General features: G+C 41.3%; 1 protein-coding gene across 2 annotated transcripts in view; it reads right to left on the minus strand.

The window, feature by feature from the left end:
• LOC109402662 (TSET complex member tstC) overlaps nt 1–15,930 on the minus strand; it is a 48,028-nt gene extending 32,098 nt beyond the window's left edge. For both annotated transcript variants that reach the window (XM_062844438.1, XM_062844437.1), the window contains exon 1: nt 15,025–15,930. Coding sequence is in view for 1 of the 2 variants with exons in the window: in XM_062844437.1 (XP_062700421.1) it covers nt 15,025–15,114 (90 nt within the window). In the remaining variant the exon portion in view is untranslated. The remainder of the gene's footprint in view (nt 1–15,024) is intronic.
• Nucleotides 15,931–22,184: the final 6,254 nt, after the last annotated feature.

Consider the following 22,184-nt stretch of genomic DNA (forward strand, 5'->3'; position numbering starts at 1 on the left):
GCCCATATCGCATCCCTTCCGATAACGGGTACTGGGTAGCGGATAAGGCCAAGCTAGCGACAATCTGTATAACCGTTCGTTTTCTGGTCCAGTACATAATCTCCACATCTCACGGAGGCTTCGCAATAGCGAAGATCAACGGGATGGACTACTGCAGTTGTTATTCCCCTCCAGGTGACCGATAGACCAGTTCGTTGCTGGAATCGTTAACAATCACAATAGTGGGATTGAGTCCCATAGTCATCGGTGGAGACTTCAACGCCTGGGCGATTGAGTGGGGTAGTTGCTTGACTAACGCGAGAGGCTGGGCCTTACTCGAAGCTATGACTATTCTGAACGTGGATGTGACCTTCTGGAGCCCGGGTCTAAACCCTAGCTTGGACTGGGGGGTCGACGATGGATACACGCATAGTGACCGGCTGGCGATACGATACAGAGTGGAACACGAAGGAAAACGGCCACAGCCGAAGGTCATCGACCGTCATCGGGAATGGCTGACCTCGCGATTCGAAAAGCCGGCATTTGTGGAGCGAGTGCTTATGGAGGGTAAACCAACGATCTATCCAGCGATGATCTAGTCGGAACCCTGAGCCGTGCATGTGACGCTACTATGCCAAGGCGATCTCTATCCAGAAATGGACGCAAACCGGTGTACTGGTAGCGTCCAGAAATTGTAGAACTCCGCGCATCCAGCTTAAGAGCTAGAAGGAGGATGCAAAGGGCTCGTTCCGATGTGGACAGAATTGAACGGAGTAAGGCCTAGAGGGCGGCTAAACTGGCACTGAACAAAGAGATTAAGGCACGTGCTTCGAAAATCTCTGCCAGGCAGCCAACACGACTCCATGGGGTGATGCCTACAGAGAAGTCATGACCAAAACGAAGGGTGCGTCAGCACCCCCAGAATGCTCCCCCGAGATCAGAGCCGGATTTACAAATGTGGGGGCCCGGGGCCACAGTGTGGTGGGGCCCTCTTATATGAGGATATTTTTTTTTTTCATTGTAGAAAAATCCAGAAAATATGGAAAAATTCTTCCAAATATTAGGGTTGTTATTGAATAAATTAGGCCGATACAAATATTTATTTCACTTTTTGTCCCACCACTGTTTGGCTGGTCGAGGGGTAGGGGATAAAAATCATAATGTATTTAATTTGAACAATATTTAAAACTCGTCGGACTTGTCAAAAAATTATTGGCAGGACCCGATATTTTGTTAAATATTTTTTCTAACTGCAACCTCAAAATGCAATATACTTGCAAAAATTTTCGAAGGGGGGGGGGGAGACAAAAAGTCGAAATGAAATATATATCCGCCTTAATCTAACTTAATAAGCGTAACTAGAAAAAAGGCATCCACTATAAACTAAGCATAACAGAGATCCAGATATGCAAATCTAGTCTGAAGACGATTGTAAAAGAAATTTTATCAAGTAAATAACGCTTTATCTGAGAGTGTTCATAGTTTTAGATTACATTGATCAAGACGAAATTTATGAGAAAGTCCTTTAAGAAGTTTAAAAATTTATATATTTTATAGGAGACATTTTTGATAAATTTCAAATAAAATTTATAGCGCTATCTTTGGGGCCGTTATTGCGAAACCTCCAAAAAGAACTTCTTGCGGAATCCCTGATGAAATCTAAAGAGTTGCTGACCAATCACCAGGTTTCTTTTTTTGTGGAACATAAGCATAAACATTCCTAACGTAACTTCGAGAGGAGTTTCTGGTGAAAAAGCAGAATAATTGTTAAGAGCTCCTTGTGAAACTTCAAGAGGCAAAAAATCCGTAGTGGTATTTTTATCGGAAATTCAACTAAAAGCTGCTGAAGAAATTTCATCGGAAATCCATAATGAGTTCCTGATGCAATTTCTGTTTTACTTTGAATAGAATTATAAGTAAAATTTCATAATAATCTGTGTTTGCAAAACTTTTAATATTTCAGGATCTTTCTAGAATTTCTCCTCAAATATCTACTACAATTTTCATAAGGAACCTATGGATTTGTTAAGATTTCGCCTTAAATTACACATTCAAGCCAGGAAGAAAAATTCGTCATGGATTTAATCATATTAAAGAAAATCAGATCAGATCTCCGTCTAAATCCGACCCAAAATTCCTTCAAAGAAATATTTCAACAATTCTGGGGTTCGATTTGAATAATTTATAAGTTTGGTAAGTGAAATCAAACTCTACAATTCTAAAAACTTTTCTTTATTCTGATAGAAATACTTGCAAATCTTCAAAGAACTATGTAGGATTTTTTTTTTAAATAACACCAATAATTTTCGACAGAAATAAACACGATTTTTCAGCAGAAACTTTTCGACTCTCTATTAATAAAAGGCATAAATCTGCTTCTTTCTAATTTGAAGCTCAATATTTCACACACATCTTAAGAGTAGAAGTAATTGTGATAAAAATTAAATCAAGATGTTTCTAGCACTATTTTTTGGTTCTCATTTGAAGTAACATTTTGTGGGGGCCCTTGAAATGTGGGGGCCCGGGGCCATGGCCCCCCTGGCCCCCCCTTAAATCCGGCCCTGCCCGAGATGCTGCAGAAGATCATGGAAACGCTGTTCCCGCGCCACGATACAAGACCATGGGCCCCTGTACCCTATGACCAAACCGGCCCTAAGGTGGTCGTCCTGGTGACGAACGATGAACTCATTGCAATAGCGAAGTCACTTAAGTTCAACAAGGCTCCGGGTCTGGACGGTATCCCGACAGTAGCCATCAAGACGGCCGTCGAGGGTTACTCTGACATGTTCAGCATGCCTTTGCAGATGTGGCTAGACGGAGGCGAATATCCGGAGAGGCGGAAAAGGCAAAGATTGGTTCTACTGCCTAAACCGGGGAAGCCACCTGGTGACCCGTCGGAATACATTGTACCTATCTGCCTTCTGGACACCGCCGGGAAACTGTTGGAACGAATCATTCTGTCGAGGCTGATGGTTTATACCGTGAAACCAGATGCCTTTGGGCCCTCGGATAATCAGTTTGGCTTCTAGACGCTATTAAGTCTGTAACCAAAACGGCAAAGAGAGCACTCCAAAAGAAGCGAAGGGGAATCCGCTACTGCGCGTTTGTTATGCTGGTCCTGAAGAATGTGTTTAACAGCGTCAGCTGAGCAACCATAGAGTATGCCATACTCCACCTAAGAGTTCCGGATAACCTATGCAGGATATTGGTGCTAATCTATGACATCGAGGAAGGCGAGAGGAGCTACAACATTAGCGTGGGGGTACCTCAGGGCTGCATCCTGGCCCCGGTACTATGGAACGCGGAATATGAGGCTCACACTTCCATCGGATGTGAAGCTGGTTGGATGTCTGAACAACAGTCAGTGGTCACTACAGGCGAGTGCACGATCAAGCCTAAGTACTCACTGAAGCAGCGTAAGGTCAAGCCGGAATGCAATGGCCACTGGGGATATGCTTGCAAAAGGCATTGTCGCAAGTCGCATTGTCGGAGATGATGTTACGGTCAAACTACGGTACTGCGTGGTCGAGTGCGCTAGTGGTAAACCGAAACGCAAAGTAACTCCAAAGTACCCACAGGCTGATGTGCCTAAGAGTGGTCAGCGCCTACCGTACAATCTCAAAGGAAGCAGTATGCGTGCTAGCGCGCATGATGGCCATAGCACGAGACTAGTGATGGCAGGGGATGAAGAGTGCTTCCAGTGACGCAGAATAAGGATTGCCAGAACATCGTCTATGTGGAGCAAAGGTCGAGTATGCAGGAGATATTCGGTAGAGATATCATTCCGGACAACATTGTTGAAAGCATGTGTACGGGGACGGACAAGTGCGATTCCGTTACTTCCACGGTCTCCCAAATCGTACTTGGTGCATCCAACGACGAAGAAATTTTCAGGGCCAATATTGTGCATAAGAAAATGTAATGATGACGATAACTATGTCTCAGAGGAGTTAAAGGGAGTCTCTGGGTCGTTTCAGGGGTTTTCAGTGGGACTCACGAAGTACCAGGAGGTCGCAGGGGAACTTCAATCTCTCTTGGGGGAGTTTCAGGGCTTTTAAGGGGGCTCCTGGAACTATCTGGGCCGTTTAAGAGATTCTCAAGGGTTCAAGGGGGTTTCTGGAGTTCTCAGGGACGTTGCAGGGTGTATTCTGAGGACCGTTTCAGGGAATCACAAGGAGTTTTAGGGAGGTTCCAAATAGTCTCTGAGATATTTAAAGGGGGCGTTCCAGGGTTATGGGTGATAAAACGTTGAATGTCAATGCATCTGAAATACAAAACATTCGAAGATACGGAACGCCGAAAAGACAAAATGTCGACGAGTGAAAAATGGGTTTCCTTTGAAATAATATTGAACTCATTATTTGCTCTTTCCACGTGTTGGCATTCAACGTTTTGTCTTAAGATGTTTTGTCCCTAAACCGTTCCGGGGATGTCAAGAGCGTTTTAGGTGGTCCCATGGGGTTTCAGGAGGTACCTGAAGGGCTCAGTAACATTTCAGGGGTTTCAGGAGTATATTGAGGTCTTAGGGGTGCTTCAAAATCAGAAGATCTCATTAGGTCCCTATATTGTTTCAAGGGGTTCCAGGAGATACCTTATAGTCTAAGGAGCACTTCAGTGGGTTTCATAGGCATTTCAGGGGGTCTCAGGGGGCTTAAAGTGTCTCAGAAAAGTCTAGAAAGCCAGAAAGCCACTGAATTTTTAATAATCCCAAATAAATGCCCTTTAATCGCCGTAATCAATTTGAAATGTCCCTGCAATCCCTTGGAACGCCTTGAAAAGGTGCCAGAATCTCCCCAAAAAGGCCTTAAAGGGCTCCTGAAGTGCTATCAAACTCCCCTGAATCTTTCGAATCGCCCTTGAACGTTCCTAAAACTTTCTGAAATGCTACTGAAATGCCTTGAAATGTTCCTGAAAAGCTTGTAACGCCCTTTGAAAGCTTCTGAGACTCCCCCTAAATCACCCTCGAAACCCATTGCAACATCCCTGAAACCCCCGTAATACTATTGAAACGCCCCTAAAATCTCCGGAGAAAACGCTAACTAAACTAGACTGTATGCCCTTAAAGAGCCCCTGGAAAATCTCATGAGACGCGCCTTAAAACCCCTATTTTTGAGGTCCCGGAAAACCTTTAAATTGCCCCATTAAAACTCTCAAAACCACTTGTAACAACTCTGAAACTCACTGAAAGTTGTCTACGATTCCCCGATATTCCTTCGGGAAGTCCCTGAAACTCACTCAGACTGCATGTAGCGTACCTACAACACTCCCGTACCCAGAAAATATAACAAAAACCCTATAAAGCCGCTGAAAATTCTTCAAAACCATTTCAGCCCCCGAAACTTCTTTCGAAGACCCTAAAATTCCCCAAGCCGTCTCAAGAAGCATCTAAAACTGTTCATGCAACTTCCTCGACACCCCCTGGAACTCTAAGGTGTTTAGAGGTGTTTGTGAAGATTTTAGGAATTTTTCAGAAAACTTCAGAGTGTTTCAGAAGAAACTTTTGAAAAAGCCATTGAAACTCCGTGAAACCATCTGACACGTTTTGAGACGCATTGGAATATTCCAGAAAGATTCAGAAAGAAGATCGTTAAACTTCCTGGAACTCACTTGAAACTTTCCCGTATCCCCCTGGAATACACCACCCCCATTTGAACGCTCCTGAAAATCTCTTTAACCTTTTTCTCTTACACTTTCCTAAAAGATCCAGTAAACTTACATTGGTCCCGTCTCAAACATCCAGCAGTAGAATCTGTTCTCGCGAAAAAGTTTCTTTTATATGCAGTAATAACTCAATTTATGCACAAAAGTTTCTGCTTTGTTTGATTTATGTCATTTCAAGTTTATGTCACCTATGCCATGGCATAAAATAGGATTTAGCGTGTCTTTTATCAAGTAATAGTGCCTGCTGGGAAGGAGGAATCGCTTACCCACAGCAGTCCATACAGAGGATCTTCATGCTAGAATGTCAAAGGGCGTTTAAAGCGTGCTATAGTTGGAACGTGAGCAGGGATTGAAAATGTCATAAAAATGTCATTTCGTTGTTTGCTAATTTCTCTGACCCTGTTTAGAAATGGTCATCAACGACATCATTAATTTTCCATAACTATTCACAATTATGGACTGGTGATGTAAACAGAAGGAAATTTACACCGAAAGTGACGGAAATGAAAAAATGTCGTGACATTTTTTTCATGAAATTTCGTGACATTTCCCAACTTTGAATGAAAAGGAGTCTACTAAGAGTTCTAGTTGAATTACTAATAAGGTTTAAATTCACATGAGCTCATAAATGTTTTATCAAATCCTCTCCACAACTCTTCAATTCAGAGAATCTCACCTTAAAAGGCCTTGAAATCCTACTAAAATAGCGGAATCGCAACGATTTGATAAGTTCCTGAAACCGTCGTAGGCTTCCACTAAACTAAGCTGAAACACACTGAAATGCATATGTTTTTCGTTAAGCAACTATTCGTTATTAAAAAAAAAAACTGAAAACCCCTGAGTTCCATTGAAATACCCAGAACGTGTTAAAGCCCTTCTTAGAAGACCTTCTAAGATCCCCGTAGACCTTCTTTGACCGCTACTTAAGCCCCTATAACCCTCTTAACCCTTCTTTGATATTATGGTCATTTTTTTTTATTTAAACCGTACTCTACGTCGGCGAGCTGCTGCCAACGTGATGCAAAAGTAAGGTTACGGGACATTCATAAAGTACGTCATAGTTATAGGAGAAAGTGGAATTGTGAAAATGAGACAAGCAAAGTCTTAACTTTAGGAATGCCCTAAATAAAGGGTTGGAGGGGGGTTGAAAATTCTCGTGAAATACTTCTGTTCCTTATGCTTTAAAAATGTCTTAAACACCTTGAAGCCGTTCAAAAAATTCCTCCAAAGACGCTACAGACTTCCGTTAAACTATGCTGAGAGCCTCGTAGACATCCCTTGAACTCTACTAAAGAACTCTGAAATCTGTCAATCGCCATAAAAACACCTCTAAACGCATTGAAATCCATCAGAGAACCTTGCTGAAACCTCCTGAAGCTTTCCTAATAACTCTTGAACCTTCTTAATCCATGGAAGCTTCTGGACTGCTTTGAAACCCCTATAAAGCTGCATCTTGCCAAAAACCTGCATGCTGCCCTAAGTGTGCTGGAGACCACCAGGTCAACGAATGTACAAGTGAGTTCGCGAAGTGCATTAATTGCCATTTGCTGAACACCAACCGTACCTCGTCTTACGACACGCTGCTTGACGTCTCCCACTCTTCCTGGAGCTCTGACTGCCCCATCTTTGTGAAACGACTAAAATCCGCTCGTCAAAGGATTGACTTCTCAGCGTAGCAACTAGACAACTCTTCTCAGCAAGACAACTTCTCGTTGATGGATGCAGTGTATACCCTCCAGTGTGAAAACCTGGCTGGGCCAGGTAAATATAAGAATAGTATATGTCCTGCTGAGGCTAGGCGAGATCCTGCACTCGTAGTTAGAAATCATCAACCATTACAGCTAACTTCAAACTCCCCAATAATATCGATGATGGAGTGCTGCAACCAGTCCAGTGTTCTGATGTCGTCCGCTGAATTCCCCCCGTCGTTGGATTTGATGTGTGATGCCCAACCTAACGAACTAGGTGGCCCAGGTAATGCTTTGAACAGTATATGTCCTTCCGAAGCAAACATGGATTCTGCACCGGCCGTAAGAGGATCTCAACACTTTCAGAATCGAACGAGTAATCCAACCGAGGTAGCTGACAGCCTGCGCATTTATTACCAAAATGTGAGAGGCCTACGAACGAAAATCGACGACTTTTACGTTGCTACGCAAAATGAAGACTATGACGTGATAGTGCTAACAGAAACATGGCTTAAGGACGGTATTACCTCTGTCCAGCTTTTCGGTAATGAATACTCGGTGTTTCGGAGAGACCGTGATCCAGAAGTGTCCGGAAAAGTTCGCGGAGGAGGTGTTCTGATTGCCGTCAAAAAAGGATTTCGTTCATTCTCTAATGTTTCCCGAATTGATGAAGACCTGGAGCACCTCTGGGTCAACATTGACGTTGGTGAGCGTCATGTCTGCGTAGGAGTTGTGTACTTGCCACCCGAACAATCTCGCAATGCTGCTATCATTGAGCGCCTCATCAGCTCCATCTCGTCGATAGCTTTCTCTCTCAATGCGCAAGATTTGCATCTACTTTACGGGGATTTCAATTTGCCAGACCTGTGTTGGAATCTCTCGTCAGGAGGCTATGCCTACCCAGAGCCAACCGATTCGACGTCTTCCAGCATGCATTTCCTTGACAGCATGTCACTGCTCAACTTGAAACAGCTTTGTGTAACCAGGAATTGTCTGAATCGTACTCTCGATTTGATCTTCGTCAACGATGAAGCTTTGCCAATGTGTAACATCGCTGACCCACATGAAGCTATAATTCCTGTAGACCCACTGCACCCGCCGCTTCTAACTTCTTTAAGTTGCCCCGCTCTAATCCAGTTCATCGATCAGGAGGATGACAGACTGTTGGATTTCACGAAAGCTGATTTTGTCTCTTTGAATGAAGCTATTCGGCAAATAGACTGGACACCGTTGAATCAAGCTGCTGACGTTAATGATGCCGTTGAGTTCTTTACTGGTACTCTTCGGCAGTTGTTCCCGAGGTTCGTTCCTGCTCCGCGCCCACGACAGAACCCTAGGTGGGGTAATAACCACCTCCGACATCTTAAACGAAAACGTTCCAAGGCCTTAAGGAATCTGTCGACGTATAGATGTGATGCTAATAAAAGAAGATTCAACGTTGCTAGCCGTAAGTACAGAATCTATAGTCGCAAGCTGTACGCTCGTTATGTGGTTCGTACACAGAGAGATCTAATGAATCAACCCAAGCGCTTCTGGGCGTTTGTCAGCGAGAAGCGGAAAGAATCCGGACTGCCGTCAACCATGTTTCTGAGAAACGAATCTGCGGATAACCCAGTAACCATCTGTAATTTATTCGCGAAGCACTTTTCAGGTGCTTTCGATAATGTAACGGCAACACCTCATCAGATCGATGACGCGCTACAAGATGTACCAACAGATGCTTTCAGCATTAACATAAACAGCTTCAGTGAGGCGGATGTCTTAGCTGGAATTGCGAAACTTAAACCAACTGCAGTCCCTGGTCCGGATGGTGTTCCGTCCATTATAGTCACAAAATGTGCCAATGCGCTTAGCGGCCCCCTTATGACGATATTCAACATGTCCATCGCGCAATCGAAGTTTCCGTCAGACTGGAAAAGGTCGATAATGTTTCCTGCATTCAAAAAAGGAGATAAACGGGACGTTGCCAACTATCGAGGAGTTACGTCACTATGCGCGGGTTCTAAATTATTCGAGATTCTGGTAAACGACATTCTCTTTTGTGCAGCAAAACCATACATCTCGATAGATCAGCATGGTTTTTATGCGGGACGATCAACCACCACGAATCTGCTACAATTTACCTCATTCTGCCTCAACTCTATGGAACAAGGAGTCCAAGTTGACACGATCTACACTGATCTTAAATCAGCTTTCGATAAAGTAAACCATGACATTTTGTTAGCTAAGTTGGAGCGAATTGGTGTGGCACACAACCTTGTTCGTTGGCTGAGGTCATACTTAGTCAATCGTCAGCTATGCGTTAAACTGGGTTCTGCTGAATCCGATCCCTTTTGTAGCCTTTCTGGAGTGCCGCAAGGGAGCAATTTGGGACCGCTGCTATTCAATATATTTTTCAATGACGTCTGCTTAGCCCTTCCAGCTGAATGCAAATTGGTTTACGCTGATGATCTTAAAATGTACTTAAGGATAGAATCAGCTCTGGACTGCCAAAGGTTGCAAAAACTAGTCGACATTTTTTTCGAATGGTGTGGACGCAATCTTCTAATAGTGAGCGTAACAAAATGCTCGGTGATATCGTTCAGCAGGAAGAAAACCCCGATCATCTGGAACTATTTCATTGACAATCAGCCACTACATCGAACTAATGTGATGAAAGATCTTGGAGTACTGCTGGATTCTGAATTAAACTTCAGGGAGCATTACAGCTACATACTTGCCAAGGCAAACCGCAACTTGGGTTTTATTTTCAGGATATCCAATGAGTTCCGCGACCCTTACTGCTTGCGGTCGTTGTACTACAGCTTAGTTCGCTCCATTCTGGAATCCTCGGCTATTGTGTGGTGTCCGTATCACAATGTTTGGATTGAGCGGATTGAAAAAGTGCAGTCAAAATTTATTAGATATGCACTTCGTTTCCTTCCTTGGCGAAATCGAGAACAGTTACCGCCGTACGAGAGCAGATGCCAGCTATTAGGAATGGACACGCTGGAAAGACGCAGGACAGTAGCTAGAGGGTACTTTGTGGCTAAGGTCCTGCTCGGTGAAGTTGACGCTTCATGGATACTAGCTCAGTTTGACATCAACATCGGAGCCAGAGCACTGCGACAACGAAGCTTCCTACGACTTCCATTTCACCGGACTGATTACGGACAACATGAGCCCATTGGAGCTATGTGTGATGTTTTTAATAATTGTTTTTCAATGTTTGACTTTAATATTAGTGCTAAATCTTTCCGTGACAGATTGTATAGATCACTTTTATGAGCTTTTTAACTCCTTTTTTCATGTAGACCAAGGCGTCCGATGAATGTACACAATAAATAATAATAATAATAACATTCTCGCAGACTTCTCTTTAATTCTCCGGAAGCCCTTGAAGCCGTTTGAGACCCCCGAAAACCTTCTGAAACTCTCTGAACCGTCTTGAAACAGCTTAAGAAAAGATGATGAAGAGTTGGCAATAATGAAGGTTCTCCAAAAACTTTCTTAATCATCGGATCAACATGCATAGCTTTCTTGTTTGAATTCAATTCATGCTTGTAGGTCATCCAATCTACAAGCGTAATCAGTCTGGAACGTCTTCAAGCCTTTCTAAAACCACCTGAAACGTACATGAAATGCCCTTGGAAAACCAACCCCCCCCCCCCACCCCCCTCTGAACTCCCCTGAAGCTCAGCTGAGAGCTTATAAAGCACCTGAAAACCCCCTGAGCCTCCCGAAACGCCCAATAACGCATCGTACCTCCTTGAAAAGTCTTTGAAATTCCCCCCTCAAACGCCTTTAAATGCATGTGAAAGCCTCCCCCTCCTTGTACCTACGAAGGACCCAAAAATTCCTCTGGAACTTTCTGGAACAACTTGAAACGAATTGTAACGCTTTGAAACGTCTCTGAAACCCCTTTGAGACTCCCGTGAAGATCACCTGTGCGCTAATGAAGCTCCATAAACCTCTCAGAAACCCCCTGAAATGCTGAAACGTATTGTAACGCCTTGAAACGTCTGTGAACTCTTCGTGAAATCCTCGTGAAGCTTACCTGACAGCCTATGAAGCCCCCCCCCCTTCCTCCTTTGAAATGCTCCATCAAGCTCACCTGGGAGACTATGAACCCCTTGAACCCTTCCGAAGTCTTCTGAAACGCCATGAAATTGCTAGAAATGCATTATTACGTCTTGAAACGCCTTTCAAATTCCTGTGAAGCTCGTCTGGGTCTGAGAGCTTTGAAGCCCCCTAAATCTTCACAGACACCCCGAACCGCAGCGTAACGCTTTAAAACGCCTCTGAAATCCCCCTGAATCCTCGTTAAGCTAACCTGAGAACCTGAGACGCTCCTTAAACCCCTCTGAAACCTCCTAAACCGCCCTGAAACGCATTGGGACGCCTTGAAATCTCCTAAACCCTCCGTGGAGCTCATATGGAGCCTATGACAGTCCTTAAAATATTTAAGGCAAAAATTAGGCGAAACGAAAAGTACATGTTTTTTTTTCGTTAAACAGCAAAATTGATTAATCGTTTCAGCATTGCACAGTGGTCCACGAACCAGATTTACGAGGAAAGATGCATGCAGCGCCTTCAAATGATTTTTTAGACAAATATGGTCTTCTACAAAGTTGTTGCTAATAATAAGGCCCTCTTTCCAATGTACATGAAAATTAGGGTGGTCCATATTTTCACAGAAATTGGAACCCAAACTTTTTTATTTGCAAGAATAACTATATACATTCTTCGGAAAAGTTGGAGACTTATCAATTTTGAGCAAGTTTGCTGAAGACAGTTTTTTTGTAGCTTTAAAATTGACCGATCTAGAGATATATTTCTGAATTAGCTTAGGGTGATTCAAGAAAAACAGGTTTTCTGGCTTTAACTTTTTCAGTTTCAATTTCTCATCAAAGTCGCCCAAAAGTCACTTGTAGAGCATTTGAAAACGCGTCGTTTCGTGCGCTGAGACGATCGTTATCTCTTTTGCTTCAAAAGTTATGAGTGTTTTTCTTAAAAAGTCATGGTTTATTCAAAAGGCGATATTACGGATTGGGGCAAAGATAAAAAATATCTTTTTCCAGCATTCAAAAGAAGAAACATTGTTTTAAAATATATCAAAAAATTAGAGAGGTGTTATTTTTGTAACTCAAGTAAAAAATACTTGAAAAGTGCCTATTTTTTCTAGAAAATCATCAATATCTGTTGAACGGAATGACGTAGAAACATTCTCAGCGCACGAAAATGTGCGTTTTTGGAAGCTCTATAAGTGGTTCTTTGACGACTTTGATGAGAAAATTAAAACAAAAAAGATAAAGCGAAAAAACTGTTTTGCCCAAATTTTGAGCATTTTCCCATAGTTTTCATAGAGTGACGCTAGAACAAATCGTTTTATCGCTCTAACTTTTTTGTTTCAATTTTCTTATCAAAGTCGCCAAAGAACCACTTTTAGAGCTTCCAAAAACGCACATTTTTGTGCGCTGAGAATGTTTCTACGTCATTCCGTTCAACAGATATTGATGATTTTCTAGAAAAAATAGGCACTTTTCAAGTATTATTTACTTGAGTTACAAAAATAACACCTCTCTAATTTTTTGATATGTTTTAAAACAATGTTTCTTCTTTTGAATGCTGGAAAAAGATATGTTTTATCTTTGCCTCAATCCGTAATATCGTCTTTTGAAAGAACCATGATTTTTTAGGAAAAACACTCATAACTTTTGAACCAAAAGAGATAACGATCGTCTCAGCACACGAAACGACGCGTTTTCAAATGCTCTACAAGTGACTCTTGGACGACTTTGATGAGAAATTGAAACTGAAAAAGTTAAAGCCAGAAAACCTGTTTTTCTTGAATCACCCTAAGCTAATTCTGAAATATATCTCTAGATCGGTCAATTTTAAAGCTACAAAAAAACTGTCTTCAGCAAACTTGCTCAAAATTGATAGGTCTCCAACTTTTCCGAAGAATGTATATAGTTATTCTTGCAAATAAAAAAGTTTGGTTTCCAATTTCTGTGAAAATATGGACCACCCTAATTTTCATGTACATTGGAAAGAGGGCCTTATTATTAGCAACAACTTTGTAGAAGACCATATTAATCTAGAAAATCATTTGAAGGCGCTGCATGCATCTTTCCTCGTAAATCTGGTTCGTGGACTATTGTGCATTGTAGGATTTTTTACGTTTCCAATTTCATATTCTGTATTATTTTGGATTTCTTTCGCAATATTTTAGTAAATGCATGACCAGTAATAAAATCAAGAAATAACTGTGTTTGTGTTTTTTTTAAATTTAATTTAAATTTGAAGTCATTTCCATACTTCTTCTGAAGATTCTTTATAATCTCAATTAACCCTCCTAAGATGTTACGTTAGACGCACCACGATAGTGTAGTGCATGCTCAGCGAGCCTGTCTGGGTCATATAGACCCGAACATCCTACTGGGGTTAATATGTTCAGACAGATCTGGCAACACTGTTTTCAGGTTATTTTCCTGGGAATAAAAAAAAAACAACCTCTTTTAAAATAATCGGTAATTCATCATTCATGCAATACAGCTCATTAGCAAACATTTCAAGTCCAATTAGTCTTAAGGAAGGGGCTATCCATAAACCACGTGTACTTTTTGGGGGAGAGGAGAGTTTGACCATAGTCTACGCTCCATGCAAATTTACAATTTGTAGCAGGGGCGAAAGTCTACCAGGGTGGTAGGGGGGTCTGAGATGGTCAAAATTTGGTCTACGTGGTTTATGAACGGCCCCGAAGTTCTGAAAACCAGCTCAAAAACTGAATGACTTTATTTTGGATTTATGGTGGTTCTATCCCAACTCCTTCAATCCATTTGACTTGAAAATGCTGTTTGGTTTGTTCCGGAACAATATTCAAATTCCTTTTCTATGAACTGTGACAAGAGGTCAGTTTCCAGAGTAAAATAAAGAAAAGAGGGAAAGCAGTGAGGCCCATATAGCCGAGGCGGTAAACGCACGGGTATTCTGCATGACCATGCTGAGGGTGACGGGTTCGATTCCCGGTCGGTCCAGGATCTTTTCGTAAAGGAAATTTCCTTGACTTCCTTGGGCATAGAGTATCTTCGTGCCTGCCACACGATATACACATGCAAAATGGTCATTGGCAGAGGAAGCTCTCAGTTAATAACTGTGGAAGTGCTCATAGAACACTAAGCTGAGAAGCAGGCTTTGTCCCAGTGAGGACGTTACGCCAAGAAGAAGAAAGCAGTGACTGCCCTTATGACACACCAAATACACAGTGAAGATGATGAATGAGCTTCCTTGAAGTAATGCGCTATAACTAGCCCAAAAAAAAACTGAAAAGTAGAATCACTACTATTTTCCCAAGCACGTCTTCTGTGACGTCTTTCATTACGTCAATACAAACTAGGAGGCACAACACACTACAACACACCGCACCACTCTGGTTGACCGCACTATCGACGTTCCACCCCTTTCCATCCGCTGCGGCTGCATCACCATTCACCCCCATGGGAGAAAGGATTCAGAGTGGAACGACATCGCATAAATTAAAACAGAGAAAAGCAGCAGTGTAGCAACATCAACCTGATTTGAAGGAAAACCTCGAAAACTAAAATCAAATGAATCCCAATGTAAAACCGACACAAGGACACGACAGTCTATAATACTCAAGGTTACTTAAAAAGCTTTAAATCAAAAACTTCCGAAAAAATATCGTGCTTCGTACTAGATCGGACAGGGCCGCAATTCCGTAGAACATCAGCAGTAGCAGGCCTCCACCGGCGGTCGTCGAGGGGTGGCCCCTGCTCGAAATCATCGTTCTTCTTCCTGTTCTTCTTCGTCTTCTTCTTCTGCTTGTTCGTCCTTCCGAAATCACGGAGTAAGGTAATTCCTTCTTCTTCCTCTCACGGTAGCGCTAGCTTCCTCTTCACGGAAACATTGTATGGTATGCTGTAGATTTGCACCATGCACTCAATTTGCACCGTCACTTCACCCCACGAACCCCACCACGAGGAATTCACCCCAACCAGGAAGGGCGAAACATCATTCTTTTTCATTCTTCTGGCACTAATCCCCTGACTGTGCACCACTACTGGTGGTGGTGGACCACTCCATTATTGAACACTTTGTGTCGCACGCACAGCTCGCGAAAACGGCACGGAGAAAAACCCCCCAAAAGTAGACTTCCCGGACGCGAAATCGTAATCCGAAACCGCACACAAGATGTCGCCAATCGGGACAGGGTGGAATATTCTTATTTTTTTAGCTCCATCAGACGGAATTGGCGTCGTCGCGAAAATTTTTCTTCTACGGACCACGGAACACACACGGGAGTTGTTTTTCGTTCGGAACTCGGGATGGAAGTGAACTAATGGGATGATGACACTGCCTGCGTGCTGCTGCGTTTCGGGTTTCGCTTTCGCCGCGATGTGTGGCAGTATAGCAGCAGGCGATAAAAAGGGGGCGAACGCGCTGGGGGGTGGTATAAATGGAGGCGCATGCGCGGGATTTGAATTTTCCGATGGGGTGATTGTGACGGGTGATATTCGATGAGGGATTGAGCATTTTTACTTGAGGGTCATACTCATCCAATTCGGATCAGCAGCGAAAACCAACTTTTCAGGGTTGTTGGCTGGCAACATGCCCTGCCCACCGTATCGTTCCAGCTGTGGCTAACTTCTGGATTCTCGTTTGGCTGTAAAGTGCAGTGATCTCGTGTTTCATCCTTCAGCGCCGTACATCGTTCTCCTGCACACCACCGAAGATCGTCCTTAGCACGTGTCGCTCGTAAACTTCGAGTGGGAACAAGCCCTCCTTATGTATGATCCATGTCTAGTGCCCAAGAACAACAAGCCTTATACGGGGTTTGCACATGGACGATTTGGTGCAGAGAAGAATCTTTTTTGACCGCAGATTCGTCTGGAGTTCATAGACTTCCACTGATGTATTTCACGACTCACATTGTTGCCAGCCATAAGTAATGTTCCGAGCTAGACGAATTCTCATTTCAAGGGGTTACAGGACGTTTCAAAGAGGGTTCAGAGGCTTCTGGGGGTTCCAAGATGCTTCAGAGGCTTCCAGATGCGTTTGAGGGGACTTCAAGCCAGTTTTAGGGACTCCAGAATGTTTCAGGTTGGCGTATAGGAACGTTTCAGGGCGTCCTAAGGGGTTACAATACGATTGAGGCTGGTTTCAGGGGGTTCCAAGATGTTTCATGTGGGCATTTAGGGGTGTTTCAAGGAGTTAGAGGATGTTTCAGAAAAAAATCAGATGCGTTTCAAGGGTTTTTAGGTGGCTTCAGGGGGTTTAACCCTTTGGAGCCGGAGGGGTCATATATGTCCCCAATATAGAAACGACAGTATAAATTCACATCTATCTATATATATATATAAATGAGTTTGAAGTTCCTTTGAGGCAACAAAACTCAAGAACGACTGAACCGATCAGCATGACTCTTACACGGTTCGGTTCGTATTCGTGGTGGCTGTGTTTATATGTACAAAAAGTTACGAAAATCAACTAGAAAAGTAAGAAAATTGATAAAGTACTGATTTTTTGTGAGCTAGGAAGGAAATCAACATGATCGAAATGAAACCAATCTAGAGTGCGATGCAATTCTGAGCTCATCAGTTGTCAAACCACCACAAGACGGCAAGACAAAGTTTGCCGGGACAGCTAGTATTCAATAAAACAGAAAACTTTCTTCGGCAAAGTTGTTGCAAGTTGAGTCCTCTATTAAGGAAAAATGAAAATAATTGAATCTGGGATTTTCCTTGCAGCCTGGAACATCCTGAACACCATAATGTTTGGAGTAACGAAATAATTGACATACCAGTGGGTGAATTCCGGCGCACAATTTCTTCGAAGAGAAGAAAATTTTCTTACTGGTGGGCAATGGAAGAAAATTTCTTCTCTTCGAAGAGATTGTGCGCCGGAATTCGCCCACAGTTGTTCTAAAAGCTAAATTTAATTTGGATATGGGTTACGTTCATATGTATTCATTTAACCTTCATTAAGAATATCAAAAGATGGTTTATATTCTGGGATGTTCTAGGTATTCCAAATTGTCCTGTAGTAAAGTCCTTCAAATCGTCATATATACACTCCCGTTCAAAAGTTTGGGGTCACCCCCTCAAAAACATGTCATTTTTTTAGGCCCATATCTCCGCCAATTTGCGTCCGATTCCAAAACCCTAGGTTTCATTCAAAAGATAATAAGTCAAAGAAACTTTGAACATGATTTAAAAGAAACTTTTTAAAAAAATTTTGTATGTAAACTTAACCCAAAGTTGCCAAATTTTCTAAAAAATGAATATAAACTTACGGCAGTGTCGCTGGAAGTTGGGTCGACCAAATTTTAAGATGAGAGCGGTAATATGACTCATTTTCTATTAGCTTTCAACTGCTTTTTACAGAACTTAGCTAAAAAATCTAGAAAAAAAAGTTATTCAGTAAATTAATCCTTGATGTCATCGACCAAAAGTTTGGGGTCACCCATCAATATGATGTATCGGCCAAAAGTTTGGGGTCACTTTCGTAAAACATGGAAAAGTGATTTGGTGATATCTTCGTCATCTATAGGGGTGGTGGGGGTAAAGTGGACAACCTAAGCATTTTGGTCGTTTCCCGCGGAAATGCGGCAAAATCCATCTGCTTTTCCGAGTAACATGGAAGGTAATGATATACTCTAAAAATCTTGTAAGGGATTGCCTCTAAAAAATATTGTTTTCTTTGATTATTTTCTTCACCAAATCGTGCATCAAAATAGCGTGAAAAAAATTGGTAGGGGTAAAATGGACAATCGATGGGGTAAAATGAACAAGTCGTTAAAAGTTATGTAACAGCATATTGTTTCTATGTTTTTAAAAACAAACTATCAAATTTCATACGATATCTCTATTTTGTTGTTTTCAAACTTTTAATACAAACTTTGAAACACACTTAAATAATTATTGTAAAAATAGTGTAAAAAACAAGCACTGTTTTGGATGAAAATTATATTTTGTTGACATGAAATATTTTTTTATAACTTTTTACTTCAACTATCTCACGATAGGTATGACGGCTAATGATTCTGAAGTTTGCAATAAAATATATGAAATTTTGGTGAATTTTGAACCGATTGTCCATTTTACCCCCACCGGTCTGATTTTGTTAAAATTATTCTCAAAACATTTTTTTTTGTAAAACTTAATTTTTTTTTCGGTCAAACATATTCTTCTACGTGGGCTTTATTGGTATAGGGTGTAAAACTTGTTATAATTTGAAAATAACTCACGAGAAAACCTTAGCAATTATAAGCAAATTTTACATCATTTCCGATTTTTCACGTGATTTTTAAAGTTTTTGTCATCTTGAAGAGGTTTATTTGATTTTAATGGTCAAGATCAGCAAAAGTATAATGATTCATGCTTAGGCATAAGCTTCAATCGTTAAAACGTTTTGAAAAACAATAAAAGCCATGAAACTGTACCCTGTCTATTTTACCCCACCTGTCCACTTTACCCCCACCACCCCTAGTTCAATTTTAATTATTTTTGGCTCATTTCAAAGATAATTAACTAAATTTACATTTGATGTCTTCAACTTAACGTATTTAACGATTTTTGTATATAAAAATGTTATGTAAAGTTAGCACATTTTACCACGCTTCAAAAAATGAGGCAACCTTACGTTAAGTTTTGGTATGTAAATTTCAACAAATATGTGTGGTTCAATGTCTATGCAGTAAGTATCATTGATTTTGTTTCAAATAAGCCAAAAAGAATTAAAATTGAATGAAAGATGACAAAGATATCAACAGATCACTTTTCCATGTTTTACGATAGTGACCCCAAACTTTTGGTCGATGACATCAAGGATTAATTTACTGAATAACTTTTTTTCTAGATTTTTTAGCTAAGTTCTGTAAAAAGCAGTTGAAAGCTAATAGAAAATGGGTCATATTACCGCTCTCATCTTAAAATTTGGTCAACCCAACTTCCAGCGACACTGCCGTAAGTTTATATTCATTTTTTAGAAAATTTGGCAACTTTGGGTTAAGTTTACATACAAATTTTTTTGAAAAAGTTTCTTTTAAATCATGTTCAAAGTTTCTTTGACTTATTATCTTTTGAATGAAACCTAGGGTTTTGAAATCGGACGCAAATTGGCGGAGATATGGGCCTAAAAAAATTACATGTTTTTGAGGGGGTGACCCCAAACTTTTGAACGGGAGTGTACTAGCATTACATAATCTATACTCTATGAATATTCCAGATCAGCCAAACTACCTTGGAGTTCAGATCTTGAGGTCTACCTACCTTGTCTACACTCATAACTATATCTGTTATACTGAGTTTCGTTGCATAATCAACCGTGGTCAATGGAGTCTACTTGATATTATTACAAACCTTCGGGACATTCAGGGTTGTCTGAACTGTCCTATATTAAAGTCCTTTGAATCTACAAAAATCATTTTATGTGTTTTCGCCATAGGTATATTCCAGGTCAGTCAATCAACAGTGCAGTTCAGAACTTCAACACTACACTCGTAACAGCTGCCTTATGTGCTATACTGAGTAACGTTGCAAAATTATACATGCTTATTGGACTAATCTGTAGACTACTTGATATAATTATAAACCTTCGAGACATTCAGAGTCGTCCAAACTGTCCTACAATGAAGTCCTTGGAATCTACATGAATATTTTTTGTGTTTTCATCATAAATAATAGCATTGCATAATCTGCTCGAATTCGTGAAGTTCTGGAAACCTCAAATGTCATTTAGAGACACTTAAGGAATATTCCAGGTCAGCCAAACTATGTTGGAGTTCAGAACTTCAGGACTACTCTCGTAACAGCAGCCACATCTGATATACTGAGTAACGTTGCATAATCAATCGCGGTTACTGAACCAACCTGAGGTGGTCTATATATTATTATTAACCTTTTGGGACACTAAGGGTCGTACAAACTGTCCTGAAGTTTTGTTCTTGGAAGTTACAGTAGTTATTCTCACAATGACAACACAACAGTACAACTGTAATCTATAATGCCTCTGGCATTCATGGGTCATTCCAAAAGAGTTTTGAGATATTCCAGATCAAACAAACTACTTCAGGTCTACACTTGAGGGGGTTAGAAGCAGAGGGGTGTAAGTGACAAAAACTCACTTTCGAGTAAATGAGGTTTAAAGTTTTTCACCAATTTTTCATCCCATACAAAAATTTCGAAATCAACACAATTTTCTACGACTTATTGTAATGTTTCTAATCATCCTAAAAATAATCTTAAAAAAGTTCCTGAAAGCTTGAAATCTGAAGAATTTTTTGATATGCTCAACTCAAAATGGACAAAACTGTCAGATTTGTGTGAGATTCGTGATAATTTAGGTGATCCAATCTTTCATGGAGTACACAACTTTATATCTACACTTACAATGCCAACCTGCTACACTAAATACTAATACATAATGAACAATATTCACTAGTATTCTTCATAGACTAGTAGGCATAATTATGTGCCCTTGAAACATTCAATGTAGTTCATACTCATATTTTAGAAGTTATCGTTACATCCGTAGACCAGGGATTGGCGGCATGCACCGTGCGGTGCGAAAAAAGCGTGTGCTTCACACAATCGCAAGTGCTCGTCTCCCGTTTTGCCGAGAGACAAGAGACGTATGAGTGAGAGCTTTCGTAATTGTGCGAGAGACAATCGCAGCACTAGCTCTACGGCGCAGGGAGTAATGCACGGTGCTTGGGACTGCGCTTGTCTCCAAACAGAAAAAAATCAATTAATGAATTAATTGAAGAGTTTGTGTTTTCGGCAAAGTTGTTAAGCTTGTCAAGGGTTGACAAGTGATGGGTCGTTTGATTCGAAATTTTTCCAATCGTGCGTAGTATCAAGCCAAGTGCCAAGCACGGAGACAAGCACCGAGAGAGTTCATACAACAGAGTGTGAGAGACAGGAGAGCTCCAGCGCGCGGCAAAGTAAGCGAGCAACACACAACCGATTGCGCGTACTCGTCTCCTTCTAGTTTGTTGTGCTGTCTCGTAGCAGAGTGTGCGGCACGCAAAGAGTTTTGAGTCGCACCCTATCCCTGCCGTAGACTTATGGATCTAAACTCAAGAACAGTTTGGATGACCTAGGACATCCCGTCTGGTTTGATACTGTCTTTTTAACTTTCAGAAGACTTAATGGACATGATAGAGTACAAACCGTAGCTTTGCATAATGAAAGAAGTTATCGTTACACCCGTAGACTTTAAGATCTTAACTCAAGAACAGTTTGGCTGACCTAGGATATCCTGATTGTTACAATCTATTGAACTTTCAGAAGACTTATTGGACACGATAGATAACAAATTGTGGCTTTGTATAATAAACGAAGTCACCGATACACCCGTAGGTTTCAGGATATAAACTTAAGAACAGTTTGGATGACCTAGGGCATCCCGTCTAATCTGATAGTGTCTTTTCAACTTTCAGAAGACTTTCTGGACATGATAGAATACAAAGCGTAGCTTTGTATAAAGAAAGAAGTTATCGTTACACCCGTAGACGCTAGGATCTAAACTCAAGAACAGTTTGGATTACCTAAGATGTCCAAATAAATATTCTTCATCCTGTTTCACTCTTTCGTTGCTTTTAGTGTTCAAACAGAAATACTCAGAAAAATCTATTATAACGCTTGGAATAATCCGGCTTCAAAGGGATAAGGATGTTACAGGTGAGCTTTTAATTACAGGACGTTTCAGAGTGATTTCAGAGGCGTTTGAGGTAATCTCAAGGGGTTTCAGGGTTCGCCACTGTAATGTTTCTGAAACCCGCCGAAAGTCCTCTGAAACTTCCTGAAATTCCTCTAAAATCCACCTAAGGCGCACTCGGGGCCCATGTCACGC

The sequence above is a fragment of the Aedes albopictus genome, chromosome 1, assembly GCF_035046485.1.
Source record: "Aedes albopictus strain Foshan chromosome 1, AalbF5, whole genome shotgun sequence".
In the NCBI taxonomy this organism is placed as follows: domain Eukaryota; kingdom Metazoa; phylum Arthropoda; class Insecta; order Diptera; family Culicidae; genus Aedes; species Aedes albopictus.